Genomic DNA, 22,625 nt, shown 5'->3' with positions numbered 1-22,625 from the left:
GGCACCGAAGTTTCTCCCTCTTTCTGGCTGGAAGAGTGCGTTTCAAGTAGTGAGGCTCTCTGCACGGTGCCTGGAGTCGCGCTTCCTGGTCCCTTACGGGAAGATCGATGTCCCCTGGGAAAGGCCAACATGCGGACTACAGCCAGCCGGCCGCACTCCTAACAGCCCCTCTCAGACCTGGCCTGGATAGAGCGGCCCACCTCTACCCGTCCCGGGATCTTAAAGACAGCAAGCCTCCAGCGCTAGCCAGCCGCGCCTCAAGGGGCCTCTGTCCCCGCCCCCCCCGGTGCCGAGCCCATTGGCTGGGCTCCTTGTCGGCCCCGCCCAGAGATCTGTCCGACTGGAGCTGACGCATGCGCGGGAACCCGCCACCGCCACCGCTTCAGCACCAGCGCCCGGACAGCGGTACCGCCCACGGGCATGGACGCTGGTAGCGGCAGCAGCAGCAGCGGTCCTGCTCCCCGCCCGGATCCGGAAGGGGAGCAGCGGCCCAAGGGGGAGCCCCTGGCCCCAGACGGCAGCTCCCCGGACAGGTAGGGAGGAACGCTCCGCAAACCCAGCTCGCAGACCTTCCCAGCACCCCCGCCCCAGGTATCCCCATAGCCGCCATCTGTCTCCCTCATTCATTCCCCAGCTCTTCCCAGAGCCCCTTCCAGCGCCTCGGAGCTACCGGCCCCCTGGCCACGCCCTCATTCTGCCGGGTCAATTTTCTGTCTCCCTGATACCCCCTACTGTCAGTCCCCATCGCCCTCACTCCCCCAGTACCTGCCCCACCCACTGTTCCTACCTTACCTCTAGGTCCGGGGGTTCCTCCGACCCTCCGGCCTCCTGAGCCCCTCCCTCTAGGCCCCGCCCCCGCATCTTCTCAGTAAGCCCCAAGCCCGCGGAGACCTTAGTCTGGGTTCCAGCATGTCAGTGTGCTTGAAGGTGCGCGTGTAGCATAGACGGGAGGATCCCCCAGGTGTGTGTTCTGGGGAGGGCTGACACTCTCCACCACACCAGGAACTGTCTTTGTCCATCACCATCAGTTTCCAGTCTGCCTCCATGGCCAGCTGCACACGTGTGGGCTTGAGTCCCCGCGTGTGGCAGCTACCAGCATTCACTCGCTGGAGGCGCAAGGGTGGGCAGGCTCTGAGACTCAGGCGGCAGTCAGTACCATCCCTGAAGGAGTCCCAGGCTCAGATCTCAGCGCCTCTCCCCCCTCCACCTTCCTCCACCGTCTGTGTGAGGGAACAACCCAGCCAGGTAGCAATATGGCGCAATTTCTGTGGCCTGCCTGGTCTGCCACCCTTAGAATCCCTCTCCTGCCATGATATTGCCTCTCTCTCTCCTGCCTGGACTGAAATAAGAGGCATTCTTTAGGGGCAAAAAGCAGAGGTGAACATACACTTCCCCATTTAAAATGTATATTCTGTACCTCAGAGCAAAGAGGAGGCCCCACAAGTAGAGAAAAAATGTTTCCTTCCCTCTATTGTTAACACATCAGCCTGGGTAGATTTAGCCACCTTTCACTCTGAAAGGCATGGAGCTTTCTTCAAGGGAGTGAGACACAGAATGGATGTGTTCCCTGGACTAGGGGGCTGCCTGGGACTACTGCCTGATGAAAGAGCCAAGGATGGACAGGGCAGGGACAGGACAGGACAGGGCAGGGGCCTGGGGCCAGGAGTACCCCTAGAAGGGTCTGGAGAGTCATTTGCTGATTGGATATTTCATCAAGGATAAGCCTTGTCTGGTCTGATCACTTCCCCTGCACATGGGGGCCATTCTTGAGCACAGGAACCACTTGCTGTCCTTCAGCAACTCTTCAGCCATTCCTTGGGACCTCTGGCTCTCTCTGCACTTCCCCAGAGACTCTGGACACTAATCAGGCAAAGGGACACAGTTCAATTCAAGAAACACATATATGTTCCTGCTAAGCTAAGTAGTACTCTGGAGTTAGATACTCAGTGAATAAAACAGTGCACCTGTGTAAGCACACCATGGTCCTTTACTAATTCATTGACTCCAGAGCAATTTGAAATTGTTCATTCTCTGTATTTTTAAAATTGCCTTTTTATTTTCCTATTGGCATGAACTGCTCCCTCATCTGTCTTGGCCACTCTGCGGGATCACATGGATGTCCATAAGGCTCTGTGTCTGTGGGCTGGGGGTGCCGTTAATGTGCTTGTACATTTACCTCTTATGAGTCTCCCAAGTGGGGCTCTGTGTAGGGGACCCTGTCAGCCAGGCCCTGGCTGCTTTAGCTTTGGCCTCTTGAGGAAGCCTGTGTCGCCACTTCCCATGCCCCTGCCTGCCCGCCCCAGTCACTTGGGTTACAGGCCAGCCTGGGGGGTTGTCGGAGGCATGGAACTGAGGGGGATAAGAATAAAAGCTGCCTGGGGCGCCTGGGTGGCGGCTCAGGGCGTGATCCCAGCGTTCTGGGATCGAGCCCCACATCAGGCTCCTCTGGTAGGAGCCTGCTTCTTCCTCTCCCACTCCCCCTGCTTGTGTTCCCTCTCTCGCTAGCTGTCTCTCTATGTCAAATTAATAAATAAAATCTTAAAAAAAAAAAAAGAATAGAAGCTGCCTGGGAGGCAAGGCCTGGGGCGTTTAACCTGTATTATTACTAAGTCTCCTGAAAACCGAGGGCAGCAGGAGCTGGCAGGAGAAAGCTTTTATTCTCAGAAGAGTTTGGCTCTTCTCCTTGGGAGGGTTGAGACAAAGGCCCAGTTCTACAGCAGCTGGAATGTGAAGGGTTTCAAATTCTGCCACAGTGACAATGATGGGCACCGTCAAGAAGGATGAGATTTGGGAGCAGCTAATCTTAGGTCCCTGGAGAGGGATGAGAGGGGTTGAGAAGAAGAGGCTGGGGCCAGGGAGACCCCAGTAGAATCAAACCAATGGTAGAGGCTGGAATCCTCCTTGAACAGAAGCCAGCTAAAGAACAGCACAGGCTTAGAACTTTGCCAGACTGGTTAAGGGGGAGTGCTCCCTTTCTCCTCCAGCACCCCCATAGTGCTAGGTACCCTTAATGGGGAAAAAAAAAAACCCCACTCCAAGTGGGGCAGGGGAAGCCTGGCTCTAGGAAAAGCCCAGTACTCAGTGAGTGCTCTAAGGCCATGGGCAGCTGGAATAGGCACCCTGGCTGCCCCGCCCTCCTGACCCCTGGAATGCAGGCTTAGCTCTAAAGAGGGAGACCAAGGGGCACCTGGCTGGCTCAGTCAGTGGAGCATGCGACTATTGATCTCAGGATTGTTTGAGCCCCACATTGGGTGTAGAGATTACTTAAAAAGAAAAAAGATCTTGGGGCACCTGGGTGCCTCAGTGGGTTAAGCATCTGACTCTTGATCTCAGCTTAGGTGTTGATCTCAGGGTCATGAGTTCAAGCCCCATGTTGGGCTCCACACTGGGCATGGAGCCTACTTTTAAAAATTAAAATTTAAAAAAAACTAAATCTTGGGGCTCCTGTGTGGCTCAGTCAGTTAAGCATCCAATTCTTGATTTTGGCTCAGGTCATGATCTCAAGGTTATGACATCAAGCACTGCATGGAGGTCAGCGCTGGGCATGAAACCTGCTTAAGATTCCCTCTCTCTCCCTCTGCCCCTCTCCTCCTCACCATGCGAGGGTACACGCTCTCTCTCTCTCTAAATAAATAAAATAAAAAATAAAATAAAATCTTAAAAATAAATAAATAAATGGATGGGAGACCAAGATTAATGGGTCATTTTCATACCTTCAGGATAACACAGACCCAGAACGGTGCCCAGCATGTGATAAGTGCTCAAAAAAGAACTGCAAGGGGCCCCTGGGTGGCTCAGTCGGTTAAGCATCTACCTTCGGCTCAGGTTATGATCCCAGGGTCCTGGATCAAATCCCGAGTTGGGTTCCCTGCTCAACAGGGAGCCTGCTTCTCCCTCTGCCTGCCGCTCCCCCTGCTTGTGTGCTCACTCTCTCTCTGTCAAATAAATAAATATAATCTTTTTTTTAAAAAAAAAAGACCTGCAGAATAAAAACCTTAAAGAAGTAAATGTCCACACTTATGCACAGAAACCCAGGCCATTATCCAGCTTCCCTTTGACCCACAGGGAGGGGCAAATAAGGTCTTTTATCTGCTAGGACACTGGTTGCTATATCCACTTTATGGGCCATCTGAGGTCTTGCTTTAGAACAACTTTGGTCAAATTCCTCTTTTTCTAAATGTTGACTTAGTTAAAAAATAAGTGTCAGTGATTTAAATCATGAGATCAAATTCTGATGCAGCTTTTGAGTAGGAAAAAGGAAAGTATTTATAATTATATATGGAGTGAGATTCTCAAGGTGTGAGGAGTTCTAAAATAGAGCTATATTATCTGAGGTGCCTAAAGAGGTCAAACTGTAAATATAAATATACTTCTCAAACGACAGGCTCCCTGCAGCGCTGAGTGCAAGAGGGGGCGGGAAAGCAAATGTGTCTTCCACATGCCAGGCTCCGTAGCAGGCAGCTCACGTATGTTACACCAGTTAATTCCTGTACCAAACCTGAGAGGGGGCGTTATCATCATCCTCTCGCTCAAAAGACAAGGAGGACAGCACCCCAAGAATTGTGTGTCTTTCCCAAGGCCCCGGAGCTAAAGAATGATAGAGCCAGGAGCCCACCTCCAGTGCTCCCCCATTTTGCTCTCGGCATGAAGGTCATGCCTTCCCAGACTGGCTGCTATGCCAGGCAGCCAGCCTTCCAGGAGGAGGAGGAAGAGCTTGCCTATTCTTCCCAGTTCCTCTACTTAGTCTGGGCAGAACCCAGGCTCCCTGGGCAATGTCTGCTTGCCACCATGGCTGGGGCTCTGGCCTATAGTCCCTCTGGGAGTGCAGCAGGCAGGGCTGAAAGCCAGGGTTGGCTCAGAGTAAACCACACAGCTATACAAGTTCTGGCCGGCCAGGCGAGTCAGGTGAATGGGGAGAGGGGACAGGGCTCTGCCACCACTTCCCAGTTCAGAACCTCTCTGGGAACACCCCACAGCCCTCGGGGACTCTGTTCTGTAGCCATCTACTCCTGTCCTAGGTCTGGGAGTCCTGCCACTGGGTGGGACTCCGCCTCCCCCTGCACCCAGGGAGTGGGGCTGGGTCCATGCACTGAGTACCACCCTCATGAGTAACTCTGAAAGAAGAATCTATTGCTGACTCTTCCTTGGCAAGTTTTTTGGGGGTCCCAAGTCCCTCTCCCAACTGTGCACACTCTTGCAAAGCGAACCTTCTGTCCCGTGGCCCAAGGGTGCTGGAAGGGCAGCACTTGCCTCTACCAAACCTTCCCTGACTACCCCGACCCCTGTCAAAGTTGGGCCTTCCTCTGGGCTCCTTCAGCCCTCTGTGACTTCCTCTCTCACAGCACTCAGCATGTTGGACTGTTGTCAAAATCTCCCGCCTACTGTGAGTGACTAGAAGACAAAGACGGGCCTTATTCATCCCAGCACCACCGTTAGCAGGCTGTCTAGTGCTCAGTATTCATTCAGCAAACATTCCCTGGGCCCCTCCTGGGTGCAAGGCACTGTTCAAGGCACTTGGGCTACAAAGGTGAACAAAGGCACGAGACCCTGCTCTCCCAGAGCTCACATTCCACAGGAGAGGCAGGCAAGAAACACAACAACCGTATAATGTCCAGTTGGGGCAAATGCTGTGAAGAAATATAAAGCAGGGTAAGGGGATAGAGGGCTGGCAGGTGATTATTTAGAACGGGTAGTCGGGGAAGGCTTCTCTAAGAAGGTCGTAGTTGAACTGAGACTAAAGGTCGGCTTAGGTCATGATCCGGAGTCCTGGGATAGAGTCCCACATCAGGCTCCTTGCTCAGCAGGGAGACTGCTTCTCCCTCTGCCTGCTGCTCCCCCTGCTCTCTCTCTATCTCTCAAACAAATCTTTAAAAAAAAAAAAAAAAAAGAAGTTGGAGCGCAGAACTGCAAGTCAGAATGGGTTGAAGGCCCAGGTCTTCATGTCTCACTGAACCTATTTTCAAATACAGAACAAGGAAAGTATTTCCCCCATAGGGTTTTGTGAGGAGTATACAAGCTCGTATACGTAAAAGTACAGCGTGTGGCTGGTCGCAGGCTGCCAGTTACGTTTTTTGAGTTCATGGCCAGATGAGTGACTGAGACAATGGACCCAAGGGTTAGGAAGGCGATGTACAGCTGGAGGCCGCACCCTCCTCTCCTCTCCCCCGGGACTAATAAGAACAACCTCAAGCCCCCGTCTCCTTGTCTCAGACTACTGAACAACGCTGGGGCGTGGGGTGGCCCAACACCATCCCCCAACCCCATCACGCTGGTCTCTTCTCTCCCCAGGTCCCAGAGAAATGCTGTGGCCCCTGAGGCAAGCCCAGAGAAAAGCTGCTCCCTCCACAGCCGCCCTCTGGAGGACCCTTCCAGTTCTTCAGGACCCCCACCAGCCACTTCCACCCTCCAGCCTGTGGGTCCATCCAGCCCCTTGGCCCCTGCACACTTCACCTATCCTCGGGCACCACAGGAATACCGGGGGGACAGTTCCCTGCCAGGACTTGGGGACCGGGCAGCTCTGTGTTCCCATGGCTCTAGCCTCAGCCCTTCCCCAGCGCCCTCACAGCGAGATGGGGCCTGGAAGCCACCGTCTGTGCAGCACCATGTGGTCAGCGTCAGGTAAGGAGGGGTCCAGCAGCCTGCAAGCTTCGGCTGGAACATGGGGGAGGGCTTAAAAGTGGGGTGAGCCCGCCGGGCTCTAGACTCCTTCATAAAGAGGCAGCCTGGGATGTCGCCTGGATGGAGGAGGAGGTAAGGGTTGGAGCTTGGGAGTAGAACAGCTTGAAAGGGTTAGTACCAAATTCCTCCGTCTCCACACCCTACCTCCCACCCTGCAAGTGGGCTCTGACAAGCAAGTGTCTTTTCTTCTCTTCCACAGGCAGGAACGGACCTTCCAGATGCCAAAGAGGTAGGCCTGGGCCTTCTCTGGCCCCCTAGGGGTGACTAGGTTGGAGCCGAGTCCGGCCCTACCACCGCTTCCTGGTGACTCCTAAACTCACCACGTTCTGCTACCACACCCAACACCAATTCCAGTGGCTTCTCTTCCTCTTTCCCAGCTATTCCCAGCTGATTGCCGAGTGGCCAGCAGCTGTGCTGCTGCTCTGTCTGGCCGTCATCATTCTCTGCACCCTGGCTGGACTGTTGGGGGACCAGCTGCCCGACTTCTCCAAGCCCTTGCTGGTAAACGGCTAAGGGGAGGGACAGGGACACCCCCCCCACCCTGGCCTGGCCACCTCAGCTCAGTCTGGGGCAGAAAGTTGGAGTGACCCCAGTGGGGGCGGGATGGCAGTGGTGGGCTCTTGACCCCCAGAGGGAGTTGGGGAGATGGTACGGAGGTGATACTCCTGTCCAACAATCCAGAAAGGTGGGCTGGCCTTCCCTGCTCCAGGGACTCAAAGGGGCAGAGCCAAGAAGGGCCAGATGGAGCCCTCCTCCTTCTGCCTGCCTGATCGTCTCTGTCCCCCTCCCTGCAGGGCTTTGAGCCTCGAGACACAGACATTGGGCGTAAGCTAGTGGTCTGGAGAGCACTGCAAACCCTCACAGGCCCCAGGAAGCTGCTTTCTCTTTCCCCAGACCTTGAGCAGAACAGGTAGTGGGTTTCCGTCTTTTCACTATTGAAGGGAATGGGGGAAAGAGAGAGGGCATCGGGTGACCTCCCCAAACGCAGGTCAAAGGGACTTGCTGGGGTCCAGTGGGATGTGGTGTCTGGCCTCCTCTGAGCCCCCACCTCTTGATGGTGCCTGGCATAGATTTTCTCTCTACCTCAGCTCAAACACCCACGCCACTCTGAGCCCCACACCCTGGAGCAGTGCCCAGGAGGGCTTAGTGCGGCCTCGAAGGATGGTGGAGCCCCCGGAGGACAGAGGGCAGGAGGACTTCTTCTGTGGCCCGCCCGGTAAGCTGCAACCTGGCCAGTTCCTGCCTTCAATGGTGGTCCCCATCGTACCTACTAGAACAGCAGGGCCCAGAACAAATCTGGGCAGGCAGAAAAGGAAGGAGGCCAGCTGGCCACATTCAAGCCAAGGAAGTTGGGTCACAGTTGGGAGGCTGGGGTAGGTTTCAGGTGCTCCAGCCACAAAAAGTTGGGGGGTGAGGGGCACCCGATCAGGCAGCCAGGCACAGGGTTCAGACTCCTGAGAATCTGAACCTCACAGGGCCCTGGGCAAGTGTCTTCCCTCCAGTGGGCCCAGGACCTGATCCCAGAGCTGAGCTCTGGGGTGGGGGTGGGGTGTGTGTTGCAGAGAAGAGCTATGCACAGCTGGTGTTCATGTCCACGTCGGGGGGCAGCCTGTGGAATCTGCACGCCATCCACTCCATGTGTCGCATGGAGCAGGACCAGGTGAGCTGACTGGGGAGGAGCCAGGGGGCGGGAGGTGGGGCGAGGGGCGGGCGAGAGACATGAAGGACCGAATCCCAAGGAAGTACAGCTGAGCCGGGACTGCCGGGGTGGACTGGGGAAGAGAATATCCTCCTTAGAAAAGTATTCCAACCCTGTTGAAAGGCTCCAGATTGGCGTCGGGGCGGGGGGCGGGGAGTCAGCTGTTTTTAGAAAAGCCAAGATACAGGGACTATGCAGAGCCTGGGGGATTTTCAAAAGGTCCCGAAAAGGAGCCTCAAGGGCTGTTGAGGAGGCCCCAGCCCAAGGCCCCCGGCTCCATCAACCCAAGCAGTGCCAGTCCAGTCATGCTACCTGGAGAGCCATATACCATAACATCTGAAGAAAGGCTTGCTGCCAAAAACAGTGTAAACACCGCTGAGTAGCCCAAGGCACTCCACACAAGTGTGTGTGAAGTACTAAGAGACACTGGTTAGGAACATGGGCCCTGCAGCCAGACTCCTGAATTCAAGGCCATTTTTTGAAAAAGGTTTTATTTATTTTTCATCTGAGAGAGAGCAAGAGCAGGGGGAAGGGCAGAGGGAGAGGGACAAGCAGACTCCACGCTGAGTGCAGAGCCCCACATGGGGCTGCATTCCACTACCCCAAGATTACAACCTGAGCCAAAATCAAGAGTGGGACAGTCAGCCAAATGAGCCACCCAGATGCCCCAAGGCCAGTTCTAATACCCCCTAGCTGTGTGACTTGGAGGCGCGTTTCTAAACCTCTCAGTGCCTCGGGCTTCAAATATGGAAAATGGGAAAAATAATGGTACTTTTCTCATAAGGATGTTGTGACAATTAAACAAGATAGAATTTGCCATAATGACTGGCAGTAGAAATCTCTCAATCAATGTTGCTATTGTCACCATGACCTCAGGCCCAAGGCCATACCACTGGTTGGTAGCAAAACAGGCCTCAGATCCCCAGGCCAGTGCCCTCCAGAGCTACACCAGCTGTTGTGATGTGTTGTGTCAACGGCAGGTGGGAGAGAAAAGGAGGCATGAGGTCTGAAAAAGAAATAGCCCCATCCCTAAGACAGTGTAAGCAGCCCAGTGGACAGAGGCAGTGGGCTAAGGTTTGGCACTGACCCTACCCTGGAATGTTCTGGCCCCTCCTTTTCCCACTGTTTGCTTCCAGTTCCCTGGACCCTTGAGCCATCTGTGGCCAACACAGCCACTTCCACGCCTGGCTCAGGCAGTGTAGATTGCGGTATATGACCTGCAGGGGCCCTTAGGGCAGGACCTCTAAGGCCAAGGCCTCGGGCAGCATTCCTGAGGCTCCCCTTTGGTGGAATCAAGATGTAGCCAGGAACTAAATGCAGCTCTGAGACAAGCTCCGTGCGCTGGGCTGTCAGGATACCTCTCCGCCCCCACCCTCTAGCCTGACAAGAGGTGAGAGGGCCCTGGGCAGGGCCAGGGAACCTGGGCCGCTGCCTTGCCCCTGAGCTCTCTCCTGCCGTGTGTGCCGTACAGATCCGCTCCCATAGCCACTTTGGGGCTCTGTGCCAGCGTACGGAAGCCAACAAGTGCTGCCCCAGCTGGTCCTTGGGCAACTACGTGGCCGTGCTCTCCAACCGCTCCTCCTGCCTGGACACTACTCAAGCCGATGCAGCCCGAACACTGGCCCTTCTGCGGGCCTGTGCCATCTACTACCACCGCGGGGCCCTGGTGCCCTCCTGTCTGGGCCCCGGGCAGGACAGGCCGGCGCACTGCGCCCAGGTTCCCGCCAAGTGCTCCCGGAGCAGCGCCGTCTACCAACTCCTCCACTTCCTGCTGGACAGGGACTTCCTGAGTCCCCAGACTGCCGACTACCAGGTGCCCTCGCTCAAGTACAGCCTGCTCTTCCTGCCCACTCCCAAGGGGGCCTCCATGATGGGCATCTACCTGGACCGCCTCGCCACGCCCTGGGGGCTCTCTGACAACTACACCTCCATCACTGGCATGGACCTGGGCCTCAAGCAGGAGCTGCTGAGGCATTACCTGGCCCAGGACACGGTGTACCCGTTGCTGGCCCTGGCTGCCATCTTCCTCAGCATCGCCCTCTACCTGCGTTCCCTCTTCCTCACCCTCATGGTGCTGCTGGGGGTGCTGGGCTCCCTGCTGGTCGCCTTCTTTCTCTACCGAGTGGCCTTCCGCATGGCCTTCTTCCCCTTCGTCAATCTGGCCGCCTTGGTCCTGCTCAGCGGCGTCTGCGCCAACCACACCCTCATCTTCTTCGACCTGTGGCGCCTCAGCAAGAGCCAGCTGCCCTCCAGGGGGCTGGCGCCGCGCGTGGGCCGCACCATGCACCACTTCGGCTACCTGCTGCTGGTCTCGGGCCTGACCACGGCCGCGGCCTTCTATGCCAGCTACCTGAGCCGCCTGCCGGCCGTGCGCTGCTTCGCCCTCTACATGGGCACGGCCGTGCTGGCGCACCTGGCGCTCACGCTGGCCTGGCTGCCCTCCTCCGCCGTGCTCCACGAGCGCTACCTGGCGCGCGGCTGTGCGGCCCGGGCGCAGGGCCCGCGCGGCGGCAGTGCGCCCCGGCGGCTGGCGCTGGCGCTGCACCGGCGGCTCCGCGGCCTGCGGAGGGCGGCGGCCGGCACCTCGCGCCTGCTCTTCCAGCGCCTCCTGCCCTGTGGGGTCATCAAGTTCCGCTACATCTGGATCTGCTGGTTCGCCGCGCTGGCGGCAGGGGGCGCCTACATCGCCGGCGTCAGCCCCCGCCTGCGGCTGCCCACGCTGCCGCCGCCCCGCGGCCAGGTCTTCCGGCCCAGCCACCCCTTCGAGCGCTTCGACGCGGAGTACCGCCAGCAGTTCCTGTTCGAGCGGCTGCCTCAGGGCGAGGGCGGCCACATGCCCGTGGTTTTGGTGTGGGGCATCCTGCCCGTGGACACCGGCGACCCGCTGGACCCCCGCAGCAACAGCTCACTGGTGAGCGACCCCGCCTTCTCGGCCAGCGGTCCCGAGGCACAGCGCTGGCTGCTGGCCCTCTGCCACGGAGCTCGGAATCAGAGCTTTTTCGGGGCCCAGCCGGAGGGCTGGCCCACACTGTGCTTCATGGAGGCCCTCCAGCGCTGGGTGGACAGCCCTGGGTGTGCCCGCCTGGGGCCGGGCCTCTGCTGTGGCCACTCGGGTTTCCCTTGGGCACCCCAGCTTTTCCTGCACTGCCTCAAGATGATGGCTCTGGAGCAAGGCCCCAACAGCACCCGTGACCTAGGACCCCGCTTCAGCGCTCACGGCAGCCTGGCCGCCCTGGTTCTGCAGTTCCAGACTAACTTCCAGTATAGTCCGGACTACAGCCAGGCCCAACACTTCTACACCGAGGTCAGCCACTGGCTGGCAGCCGAGCTGGGCAGGGCACCTCCCGGCCTCCACCGGGGCTGGTTTACCAGCCATCTGGAGCTCTACAGCCTGCAGCACAGCCTGAGCACAGAACCTGCCGTGGTGCTGGGCCTGGCTCTGGCGTTGGCCTTTGCCACACTGCTGCTGGGCACCTGGAACGTTCCGCTTAGCCTGTTCTCCGTGGCAGCTGTGGCAGGCACCGTCCTGCTCACCGTGGGGCTCCTGGTTCTACTCGAATGGCAGCTCAACACTGCCGAAGCCCTCTTTCTCTCGGCCTCTGTGGGCCTGTCGGTGGACTTCACTGTCAACTACTGTATCTCCTATCACCTGTGCCCACACCCTGACCGCCTGAGCCGTGTGGCCTTCTCCCTGCGCCAGAGCAGCTGTGCCACGGCAGTGGGGGCCGCGGCCCTGTTTGCGGCCGGGGTGCTCACGCTGCCCGCCACCGTGCTGCTCTACCGCAAGCTGGGCATCGTCCTCATGATGGTCAAGTGTGTCAGCTGCGGCTTTGCCAGCTTCTTCTTCCAATCTCTGTGCTGTTTCTTTGGGCCAGAGAAGAACTGCGGGCAGATCCTCTGGCCTTGTGCCCACCTGCCGTGGGACGCTGGAACTGGGGAGCCTAGTGGGGAGAAGGCAGGCCGACCGCGAGCAGGGCCAGTGGGAGGGGCGCCCGCCTCCTGCTTGGAACAGCACGAGCTCCAGCCCCTGGCACGGCGCCGGAGCCCCAGCTTTGACACCAGCACAGCCACGAGCAAACTGTCCCATCGGCCCTCCGTGCTCTCTGAGGATCTCCAGCTGCATGATGGCCCCTGCTGCTCCCGGCCCCCACCGGCCCCTGCCTCCCCGAGGGAGCTGTTCCTGGACCACCAGGCAGTCTTCAGCCAGTGCCCAGCCCTGCAGACCTCCTCCCCCTATAAGCAGGCTAGCCCCAGCCCCAAGACCCAAGGCAGGCAGGACTCCCCAGGGCAGAAGGCTGCACCTGGGCAGGCCTCCCCAGAAGCCCCCGCCCACTCTGCCAAACCCAAGGCTGCAGAGCCTCCCGATTGCCTCTGCTCCTCAGCCAGCACCCTGGAGGGGCTCAGCGTCTCTGATGAGACCTGCCTGAGCACCTCTGAGCCCAGTGCCCGAGTACCGGATTCTGTGGGTGCCTCCCCAGACGACCTGGACGAAACGGAGCAGACAGTGCCGGAGCGGGGCCAGCTGAATGGGAAGCGGGACACCCTGTGGCTGGCACTGAGGGAGACGGTGTATGATCCATCACTGCCTGCCTCCCACCAGAGCAGCTCGTCCTGGAAGGGCCGTGGGGCACCGGGGGATGGCAGCCCTGTGGTGCTGCCCAACAGCCAGCCAGATCTGCCCGACGTTTGGCTCCGCAGGCCCAGCACCCACACTTCAGGCTACAGTAGCTGAGGGGGGTCCCGGGAGGCCGGACTAGGGTGCAGAGCCTGTCGGAGGTGACGAGGCAGCCCCAGACTGGAGCCTGATGGTGTCTCCCCACATCAGCATGGAGAGGTTTCACTGTCCCGCTGTGGATTTTTAACCCTGCCACGTGTGTCAGCTTGGTCCAGGCTGCTGCTTACTCCCCACATCTGGAGGATTCGTTGGGGAGGATTTTTGGAGAGAAAGGTCACAAGCTCATGTCTTGTGACTTGCTGAGGTCTCGTCTGCCCTCTGTACTGCCAGCCAGGACCTCTGGAAGGGGGAAAGCCAGACGTGTAGCTGCAGGTATCAGGGGGAGGCTGACCTGGCCCCTATGCCAAGTGGACATGAGGGACCCAGTCCTTGGGACCCTGCAGGGACCTCACCAACCAAAAGAGCCCTGGGGAGCCTCAGCAGCCTCCGGGACCTTACACCTTTCAGGGGCTCTTTATCAGGACACTTCCTTCTCTTTGGGAGCTTCTCTGGGCCAGGATTAGGCTGAGGCCTCCTTCCTTGAACAGCCCTATCCCCTCACACTCCCCAGTCTGACCAGAAATTTATCAAAGCCGGGCAGAGATGGCTGCTGGGAACGGAGCAGGGGGACGGGGGCTGGTCAGGACCAGAGTGTCTCTAAATTGCAGCATGGGCCCTCGTGGAGAGCTGCTCTGGCACAGGAAGAGTGCGCTCCCCTGTCAGCAAACAGTAAGAACCCTTCACAGCCTGCATCTCTTCCTTCACACAGTGCTTAACTTGCATACCCACGTCTCCTTGGAATCTCGCATTTCACTATGGGGCAGCCTGCAATTAGCCAGGTCTTTTTGCGCCCCCCCGCCGCCCCGCCCCGCCCGATTTATAGGTAAAGTCATTGAGAATAAGTAAGGTTCAGTGATTGACCCACAGTCACAGAGCTAGTCAGTGAGGGAGCAGCCTTCCTGGCTCACTTCACCACTGGAACTCGCACTCTCCTGCCTACCTGCCCCAGGGCATTGGCCTGTGCCTGACGTGCTGGCTCCCCTGGCAGGTGTCTCTGAGGACACTCCGGTCCTTCCCTTTCAGGCCTCCATCTCCAGACAGAGCTGACTCTGAGCAAGCCGAGAGCTGCTCCATGTCTACCCCGTCCTTCCCTCCGGATCTGTGGAGAACCTGCCGGCTCTGGGGCCTCCTGGCTGAGCTGAGGCCCAGGTTCAGGGGCACGTGGCTTCCAGGACCACTGCCAGGAGAGGCATGGAGCGTGTAGAGGTTGAACAGAATGCCGCTAAGGCAGGAACTCAGGCCGGCCCTTCTGGGAGCGTGTGAGTCAAGTCTGTCCGGGGGCACTCAGGAGACGAAAAGGTGGGGCGCCTGGGTAGCACAGTCTTAGGCGTCTGCCTTCGGCTCAGGGCGTGATCCCGGCATTCCGCAATCGAGTCCCACATCGGGCTCCTCCACTGGGAGCCTGCTTCTTCCTCTCCCACTCCCCCTGCTGTGTTCCCTCTCTCGCTAGCTGTCTCTGTCACATAAATAAATAAAATCTTAAAAAAAAAAAAAGGAGACGAAAAGGTGACTCCCCGTCCCCAAAGCAAAGAGTCTCTCTGCAAGGCTTTATGCCACATGAGAGGTCCTGGCACGTGGAGCAAATTTACTTGAACACCTCTCTCATATGGAACCACAAGGAGACAGAGGCATGGAAGGGAGATTGAACACGTGCCCTCCGGGAGCTCATGCGCTAGCTGGGGGGACAGCTCACACATATACACAGGCACGGATGTGTCACTGATGGCACCACGCAGTGCGGGCTGAGGGCCACATGCCTGTCACCGTTCATGCTGCTGGAGGTCAAGTACCCAGGACTGGGTAACCAGGAAGGCTTCCCGGAGGGGAGACAACTTGAGCTGGGCTTTAGGAGTCCAAGTATCTCAGACTAGAAGGGACCTTAATGATCATTTATTCCAGCAGTTTTCAAACTTTTTAGCCTCAGTACCCTTTCTTCAAAGAATCCTTGTGTGAAAACACAGCATATAAAACAGATAAAAAGCAGCTCGTCAGGCGGGTGCTGGGCAGGGAGTGTAGAGCAGCTCAGCCTCCCTTTCTACTGTGCCTCTCGGGGGCCCTGGGGAAGCCCGCAAGCTCCCGGCAGCTCCACAGAGTGTGGTGTGAAAACCACTGACCCAGGCCGTTTGACAGACGAGCATCACAGAGGGGAAGGGGTTTTTCTAGGCCCCAACAGACAGTCTGTGACGAAACTGGAGGCAAATCAAGAGGCGTTTTTGTTTTGTTTTTTTCCTACATCGTTGAGACCCACCTCCCAGCCCAAGCAGCCCATGAGAAGTGGAGCAGAAATCCAAATGACACACAGGAGTTGTGGAAGAGAGAGAAGACCATGGGCTGGAAGGACAGGATACATCAGCTCCTTTGCAAGATAAGGAAATCAAACCCATCTGACCCTTGACACCAGGAAGAGGAGGCAGGACTAGGACCTAACTTGGACCTATCCTCTCGGAGGTCTGCGGGGACCACTGCGTCCTCACGTCCAAGTGGAATTCCACCTCTCTGGCCTCATCAGGGTCTTGGCTTCTCTCCACCACGAACCGTGTCCTTCTGTGTCACACAGCCACACCTTGAGAGCCCCGGTCTCATCTGGGACAATCAGCCAGAGGGAGGATGGGTGAGTCCTTCCTCCTCAGCATGTGCAGAAGTCTGACCTCGACTCAAAAGAGAGACCAGTGTCTTAGTTGCGTCTGCGCAGCTCACCAACACTCTTCTGCCCTGTATTGTCCAGGGGCAGCAGGGACCTGGACCAGAAGAGCCTGCTCCTGTGGTGTCTGGGACTGGAGTTCCAAAACTTCACCTGAACACCACCGCTGAAATGTCAGAGAGAATATGGAAGGGTGGGTAGGACGGGCATCGGGGATGTGGGCACAGCCGAGGATCCTACTTGGAAATTTCTGGGTCCCATTCTTGCAGGCCACAGCCACAAAACCCTACAGGAAGGCAGATGAGCCAGGATAGCGAGGTACTGGGTGGATTTGTTCTTTATACCGCTGGGCCCAAAAGACTGGAAGAACCCAGAGGTCAGCTAAAACCACCTCACACCTAGAGTGGCCCGTACCAACAGCAGGCAGCCCACATCAGTGGATAATCCAGCCTGCCTCTCCCGCCCCAACTTTGGAAAGCAGGATTTAAAGCATTTCCAATTTCCTGTGAGTTTCAGCAGACCTATTCACTTTATTATTATTATCAGCGGTTGCAATGAATATATGGCTTAGAAGCATGCTGAGGCAGGGGAAAGCCAGCCAAGGCATTCATGTTTGCTCTGAAAAATTCAAGAAGCAGTTTCTTAACACTGAGACACTTTAAAATAGAACTATGTTAACACCCATTTGGGACTTAAGGTCATTTCTCCTATTTGTGCCACAGATCCTTGACCTCACACTCAGACTATGAGTATGTGTGCTGTATGTTTTTAAGATGTAACTTGGTCTCCTTTGTTACTATGGGAAAACCCATCCTTCCATGGCGGTGGTGCTGTGTTGACAGGGACAGAGATTGATTTGACTAGCAGACTCTTAGATTTTACTGGCACATGGCATATCTGATACCATGATATTTAGGCAATATTCCATCTTAAGCCTGATTTTGAAAGGCACATTTCGCAAGAGATTAATAAGCCAAACTTCCTCAGCCCCGTCTAACTCATTCCATTCTTCTCCCGTTGCACGACAGGACAGGAAAGCAGGTGAGAGGTATCGGGAAAGAAGATTCATTAGTTTACAACATTCACCCATTTATCTGGGGAGTTTCTGATCTTTTTTTCCATGGTGGCCTTATCTCAGCCTTTGATAACACATGTAGGCCATGACAAGCTCTCTGACCCCCCATCCCTTCTATCAAGATTCCATTTGCTTGGGGTTAGAAAAAAACAGGCATTCCTCAACCTTTCCACCCACACCCTTGATCCCAGGGACAACTATAACTCAAGATCTGGAGGTATTTATGCTCAAGAGAAGAAATTGTAACTCAGTTTGATGGGAAGATGAGAAACAAAAGAAAGCCACTGTGTGCTATGTAAATGATTGGTTGTCCAAAGCCACTCTGTGCTGAAAAGCCCTGGAAGGACCTTGATAAAGTTATAATCATTATCAGGCCTCTGTGTGATTATTCAGTTCTGTGCCTTCTTCATTTAAAAATTCAAATTCAAGAGTGAAAGGTTGATACAGGATGTGTTTTAACCACATTTGTTTGAACTGAAAGACAGTATCAGACTTTTATGATAGAAAGTCAGTCTGGGGGCATCTGGGTGGTTCAGTCAGTTGAGCATCCGACTCTTGATTTCTGCTGGGGTCATGATCTCAGGGTCATGGGGTCAGCCTGCATAGGGCTCCATGGCCAGTGTGGAGTCTGCTTAAAATTCTATCTCTCTCCCTCTGCCCCTTCCCCCACACCCTCTCTCTGTGTGTCTGTCTCTGTCTCTCTCTCTAAAATAAATAAATCTTTTTTTTAAAGATTTTATTTATTTGACAGAGATAGAGACAGCCAGCGAGAGAGGGAACACAAGCAGGGGGAGTGGGAGAGGAAGAAGCAGGCTCATAGCAGAAGAGCCTGATGTGGGGCTCAATCCCAGAATGCTGGGATCACGCCCTGAGCTGAAGGCAGATGCTTAACCGCTGTGCCACCCAGGCGCCCCTAAAATAAATAAATCTTAAAAAAAAAGAAAGAAAGAAAGAAAGAAAGAAAGAAAGAAAGAAAGAAAGAAAGAAAGAAAAGAAAGCCGATCTGATTTGGCTGATGGGTACAGAGGTCTGGCTTTGCACATAGGATATATGGTGGGCATTTTCCAAAAATGGGATGATTTAAATCTGCAGCTCCATGGTTTGAACAAAAATACATTTAGAGTACATATACAACTTCCCCTTTCAGACAAGATGGAGTAGCAGGGACCAGATTTGCCCTCCTTCCTGAAACAATCAACTAAACATAAAAACTATGAAACAACAGTTTTCAAGATGGTGGACATCAGACGACAAAGAATAGTGATCCCTGAGAGATAAGAAACAAATGAGGTGAGCCCTATGATAGCTTCAGCTTATTGCTTAAGAGAGTTTCCAGGACATATTGCAGGGAGGGAGAACGCAGGCAGGGCCATGCAGGCTCCCTGAGCTGAGGAGATAGCTCAGAGTTTGTGGCAACCCAAACTAAAGTGCTCAGAACAGGGTGCTGGAGAGAAAAAAGGTGCATAGAGAATTCTGGAAATCTGTAAAGGGCCCCCCTCGAGTATTCAGCAGAGCACTACTCATCATGTAAATGTGAGGAAATTACTTGAGACTAAGGAAAGAATCATCCAAAATGATTAGAGGGAACAGTAGCCAATATTCATAGAGGAGTGGGATAGTGACTGTTCCCATTAGCCAGACTGGAAAACTTCATAATTTATGAAGCATTTGTTGGAGTTCTCAGAAGGGTCTTGCCTTAATGGTGGGGACACATTAGCCCCAGTTTATTAATTTTTTTATTAGCCCTAGTTGCTCATCCCATCTAATAACTTTTAAAAGCAAGACCTGAAGGGATCAAACTATCTCTAAGTAATGTAACTGAGTCTCAGAACAAACCTCAAGAGTATTTACAGGAATACAAAAATAACCAGCATGCAAAAACACAAAATTTACAGTGTCTGAGTTCTAATAAAAAAAATTACCAGTCATGCAAATAAGCAGAAAAATATGAACCATAGTGAGGAAGAAAACTAATCGACACCAACCCAGAACTGACACTGATGTGACAATTACCAGACAAAGACATTATTATAGCTGTATTCCATATGTTCATATAGCTAAGTAGAGACTTGGAAGATATCTTTAAAAATACAAATTGAACTTGCAGAGATGAAAACAAATGTCTGAGATGAAAAACCACCGGATGGCATTAACAATAATTTAGACACTGCAGAAAAAAAGATTGGTGAACTTGAAGACATGGCAATAGAAATTGTCCAAAATGAAACACCAAAAGAAAAGAATTTTAGAAATGAATAAAGAGGTACACAATATATAATAGGTAGAAAGTTGGTCCTTTACAACTATTTAAAATTATGAAAAAATGTAGGCATCAACTAAAAATGGGTGAGAGGGCACACTGTTTTTATTTCTGTTTGATTATTTGTGGAGGTATGTGAACAAAAAAAGATTTTGGAAATGCTACTGAGATTTCATCTTCTTTCCCTATTTGTGTATGACTTTGCTCCTTTGATCATCCCTGAAGCATCCTTTTCTTCCTCTCAGCTGGCTCATTCCCCTTAGCACATGTGCCCACTAGTAGCTGCATCTTTGAGAAAACCCTTCCTTGACCCCCACAACCCACATCCACGGTTACTGCCCAATTGCTCTACTCCATTCACCAAGTTGCTCATGTCTGCATCTGCCATCTCTGCTTCTTCGTCTCTCATGTACTCTTTAACCCACTCCAATGTGACTTCTATGCAGACCTACCTCTCCGCCACAATTCCTTTTGCTATATTTGCCAATGACTTCTTTACCAATTATTTTCAATTGTTTACCACTCCCTCCTTCAGCAGTTTACCACTTCCTCCTCCTTGGCTTCTAAAATACCACCTTTTTTTGTTGTCTTCTCACCTCTCTGACACCTCTTTATCAGGTTCCTTGGCTGGCACCTTATCACTGCAACTTCTAAATGCTGCTATCCCTATCCTTGGCTCTCTGTACACTGTACACTTCTTTCTTTGGTGATCTCATCCAATATCTCAGCTTTTTTTTTTCTTAAATACATCCATACACCCATGACTCTCAAGAGTAGATCTCCAACCCAGACTCCCCTCTGGGCTCAAAGCCTATATGTCAAACTGTCTACTTGACAGCTCCACTTGAATGTCTGAGAGGCATTTCAAGTTTACCATGTTCAAAACTAAGCTCTCAATCTCCCAGCAACATAAGATAGTGACTCTATCCACACAGTTATTGAAGCCTGGTAATTCTCCTTAAGATTTCCTTCTTGGGGCTCCTGAGTGGCTCAGCGTTCAACTCGGTTTCAGCTGGGGTCATGATCTCAGGGGTTGTGGGATTGAGCCCTGTTCTGGCTTTGGGCTCCATGCTCAGCATGGAGTCTGCTTGGAGATTCTCTTCCTCTGCCCCTCCCCTTATTTGTGCTCTCTCTCTCTAAAATAAGTAATCTTGTAGGGGCATCTGGGTGGCTCAGTCAGTTAAGCATCCGCCTTCAGCTCAGGTCATGATCGTGGGGTCCGGGGATCCAGCCCGGCCTCAGGCTCCCTGCTCAGCCAGGAGTCTTCTTCTTCCTCTCCCTCTGCCACTCACCTTGCTTGAGCTCGCCTGTGCTCACTTGTACTCTCTCTGTCAAGTAAATAAATAAATTTAAAAACCTTAAAATAAATAATCTTTAAAAATTTTCTTTCCTTCTCCCTTTCCCCTCCTCCCACATCCGGTCCAACACTGAGTCCTGAGATCCTACTTCCGAAAAGTGTCTTAAATGTGTCTGCTTCTCTTCCATCCTTGTGGTGTCTATATGGGGTGCCTGTTCAATCAGAAGGGGGGCCCCAAAATGTGGGGCAATGATCAGGTGGAAGCCCGTGGCATGGGTGGTGAAAGGATTCGCCTGAGGCAAAACAAAGAGATGGCCGTTTATTGAATACGGCACAAGGGAGCCATGAGTAGGACAGCAAAGGAGAGGCTGTCTGCCAGGAGGCAGTGGGTGTGGAATACTTGACAAGGGAGCCACAGGGAAGACTGCAGAGGAGAGGTTGTCTGCCTCGAGACAGTGGGTGGGGGCTGTTTTTAAAGAGGGAAGGTGAGGCGGTATGGCGAAATATGGAATCTTCCCTTTTTTGGTAACAGGGCCTAGTTGTAGTAGCCCATTCATTGGTCCGTTAGGACCTATGGAGATTACGAGGTGGGTTGCCTGATGGGCCCATCTGTAGTCAGCCAGGTGGTTGCTGTGGGCTCTTTTGCATTCCATCCATCGCTCTAGCCTGTTTGCCTAACGGCGGCCTCTACACTCTCACTACTACCAGCACCCTCATGGCCAAGCCACCATCCTTTCTCATGTGAATGATTACAGTAGCCTCCCAACTATCTCCGGAGTTTTGCCCTTACCCGCCTTCAATCCTTTCTCTATGAAGTAGTCAGAATGAGCTTTTTAAAATATAAATTGAATAACACTCTCCTGCTCTAGTATTTCAATGACTTCCCACTACTCTTGAGATAAAATCTAATCTCTTTACCTTTGGCGGGCAAAGGTTGCCATTTGACTTCTTATTTCTTCAGCTTTATCTGTACGGCTTTCCTACCATCTTCCATTCCCCGCTAGTCATTCCTGCTTTGGGACTTTGCATTTTTCCTCTCTCCCCCATTGTTCATCTGATTAACTCTCACTCACCTTTTTTTTTTTTTTTTTGGGGATTTTATTTATTTGAGAGAGAGAGGGCACAAGCAAGGGGGAGGGGCAGAGGGAGAGGGAAACAGACTCCTCACTGAGCAGGGACCCCCCCACACACACACACGTGGGGCTCGATCCCAGAACCCTGGGATCATGACCTTAGCTGAAGGCAGATGCTTAATCGACTGAGCCACCCAGGTACCCTGAGCTCCCATTCATCTTTCATTAATCAAACATCACCTTAGTCACCTTCCCTGACTATACAATTTCAACTGTTCCCCCAATTTTCTCTCTCATAGCACATTGTGCTTTTCCTTCATAGTTTTACTACAGTTGGTAAATATATATTTATTTGAGTATTTTTCCCACTTAATTAAGATGTAACTAATGAGTTTGTGTGATTTTTTGTTTCCATTTTCTAGATTGTAAACTCCAGAGGGCAAAGCCAAAGTCAGTCTGGATATTTATTTCTCCGCTCCCATCTGTTCTTTTAGAAGAGTGGTCTGGCACACAGCAGGTGCTCAATATATATTTATTGAGTAAAATGAATGAGTGCATTAAGTGCTTGAGAACCCTGCCCTGTTCTCTAGGAGTAGCTCGAATCTCTGTTTAAAATCTGGGTAAGTGTTGGGGCACCTGGCTGGTTCAGTTGGTAGAGCGTGGGACTCTAGATCTCCCAGTCGTAAGTCCAAGCCCTCGTTGGTCATAGAGCCTACATTTAAAAAAAATAATTAAAAAACAAATATATATATATAATTAAAGTTAGGACTGGGGTGCCTGGGTGGCTCAGTCAGTTAAGCCCCCCAGTCTGGGTTTTGGCCCAGGTCATGATCTCAGGATGGTGGCATCAAGCCCTGCCTGGGGCTCCGCCACTTAGGAGTCTGCTGGAGATTCTCTCTCTCTCTCCCTCTCTCCCTCTCCCCACTCACATGTGTGCGCTCTCTCTCTCTTTCTCAAATAAATAGATAAATATTTAAAGTTAGGACTGAGGGTAGGTGAGGCGGGTATTTCAGCCCACAGCCCCTTTTTAAGCCTCACTTGCTACTCTCCACCCTGCCGATCCAAATACTCATGCGCTTGCCAATCAGGCATCATGCAAAATCCCTAACAATCACCAACCAAATAAAG

General features: G+C 53.6%; 1 protein-coding gene across 1 annotated transcript; it reads left to right on the top strand.

Annotated features, from left to right (window-relative positions):
- The first annotated feature begins 364 nt into the window (after nt 1–364).
- Nucleotides 365–17,209, top strand: DISP2 (dispatched RND transporter family member 2). The gene is made up of 8 exons (XM_002913224.4): nt 365–533; nt 6,289–6,618; nt 6,878–6,907; nt 7,056–7,179; nt 7,473–7,588; nt 7,767–7,894; nt 8,241–8,338; nt 9,849–17,209. Exons 1-8 carry the CDS (start codon nt 421–423, stop codon nt 13,107–13,109), a joined length of 4,200 nt encoding a protein of 1,399 aa, XP_002913270.3. The 5' UTR covers nt 365–420; the 3' UTR covers nt 13,110–17,209.
- Nucleotides 17,210–22,625: the final 5,416 nt, after the last annotated feature.

Source organism: Ailuropoda melanoleuca, chromosome 5 (assembly GCF_002007445.2).
Source record: "Ailuropoda melanoleuca isolate Jingjing chromosome 5, ASM200744v2, whole genome shotgun sequence".
NCBI lineage: Eukaryota > Metazoa > Chordata > Mammalia > Carnivora > Ursidae > Ailuropoda > Ailuropoda melanoleuca.
Note: the sequence above shows the minus strand (reverse complement) of the source record. Positions and strands in the feature narration are given on the sequence as shown.

What these genes read in the sequence shown, in the direction of transcription:
- DISP2 (XM_002913224.4), top strand. Translation starts at nt 421, where the DNA reads ATGGACGCTGGTAGCGGCAGCAGCAGCAGCGGTCCTGCTCCCCGCCCG. An exon ending in CCAGACCTTGAGCAGAACAG is followed by an intron (nt 7,589 to 7,766) that starts GTAGTGGGTTTC and finishes TCTCTACCTCAG; the next exon opens with CTCAAACACCCACGCCACTC. An exon ending in CTTCTTCTGTGGCCCGCCCG is followed by an intron (nt 7,895 to 8,240) that starts GTAAGCTGCAAC and finishes TGTGTGTTGCAG; the next exon opens with AGAAGAGCTATGCACAGCTG.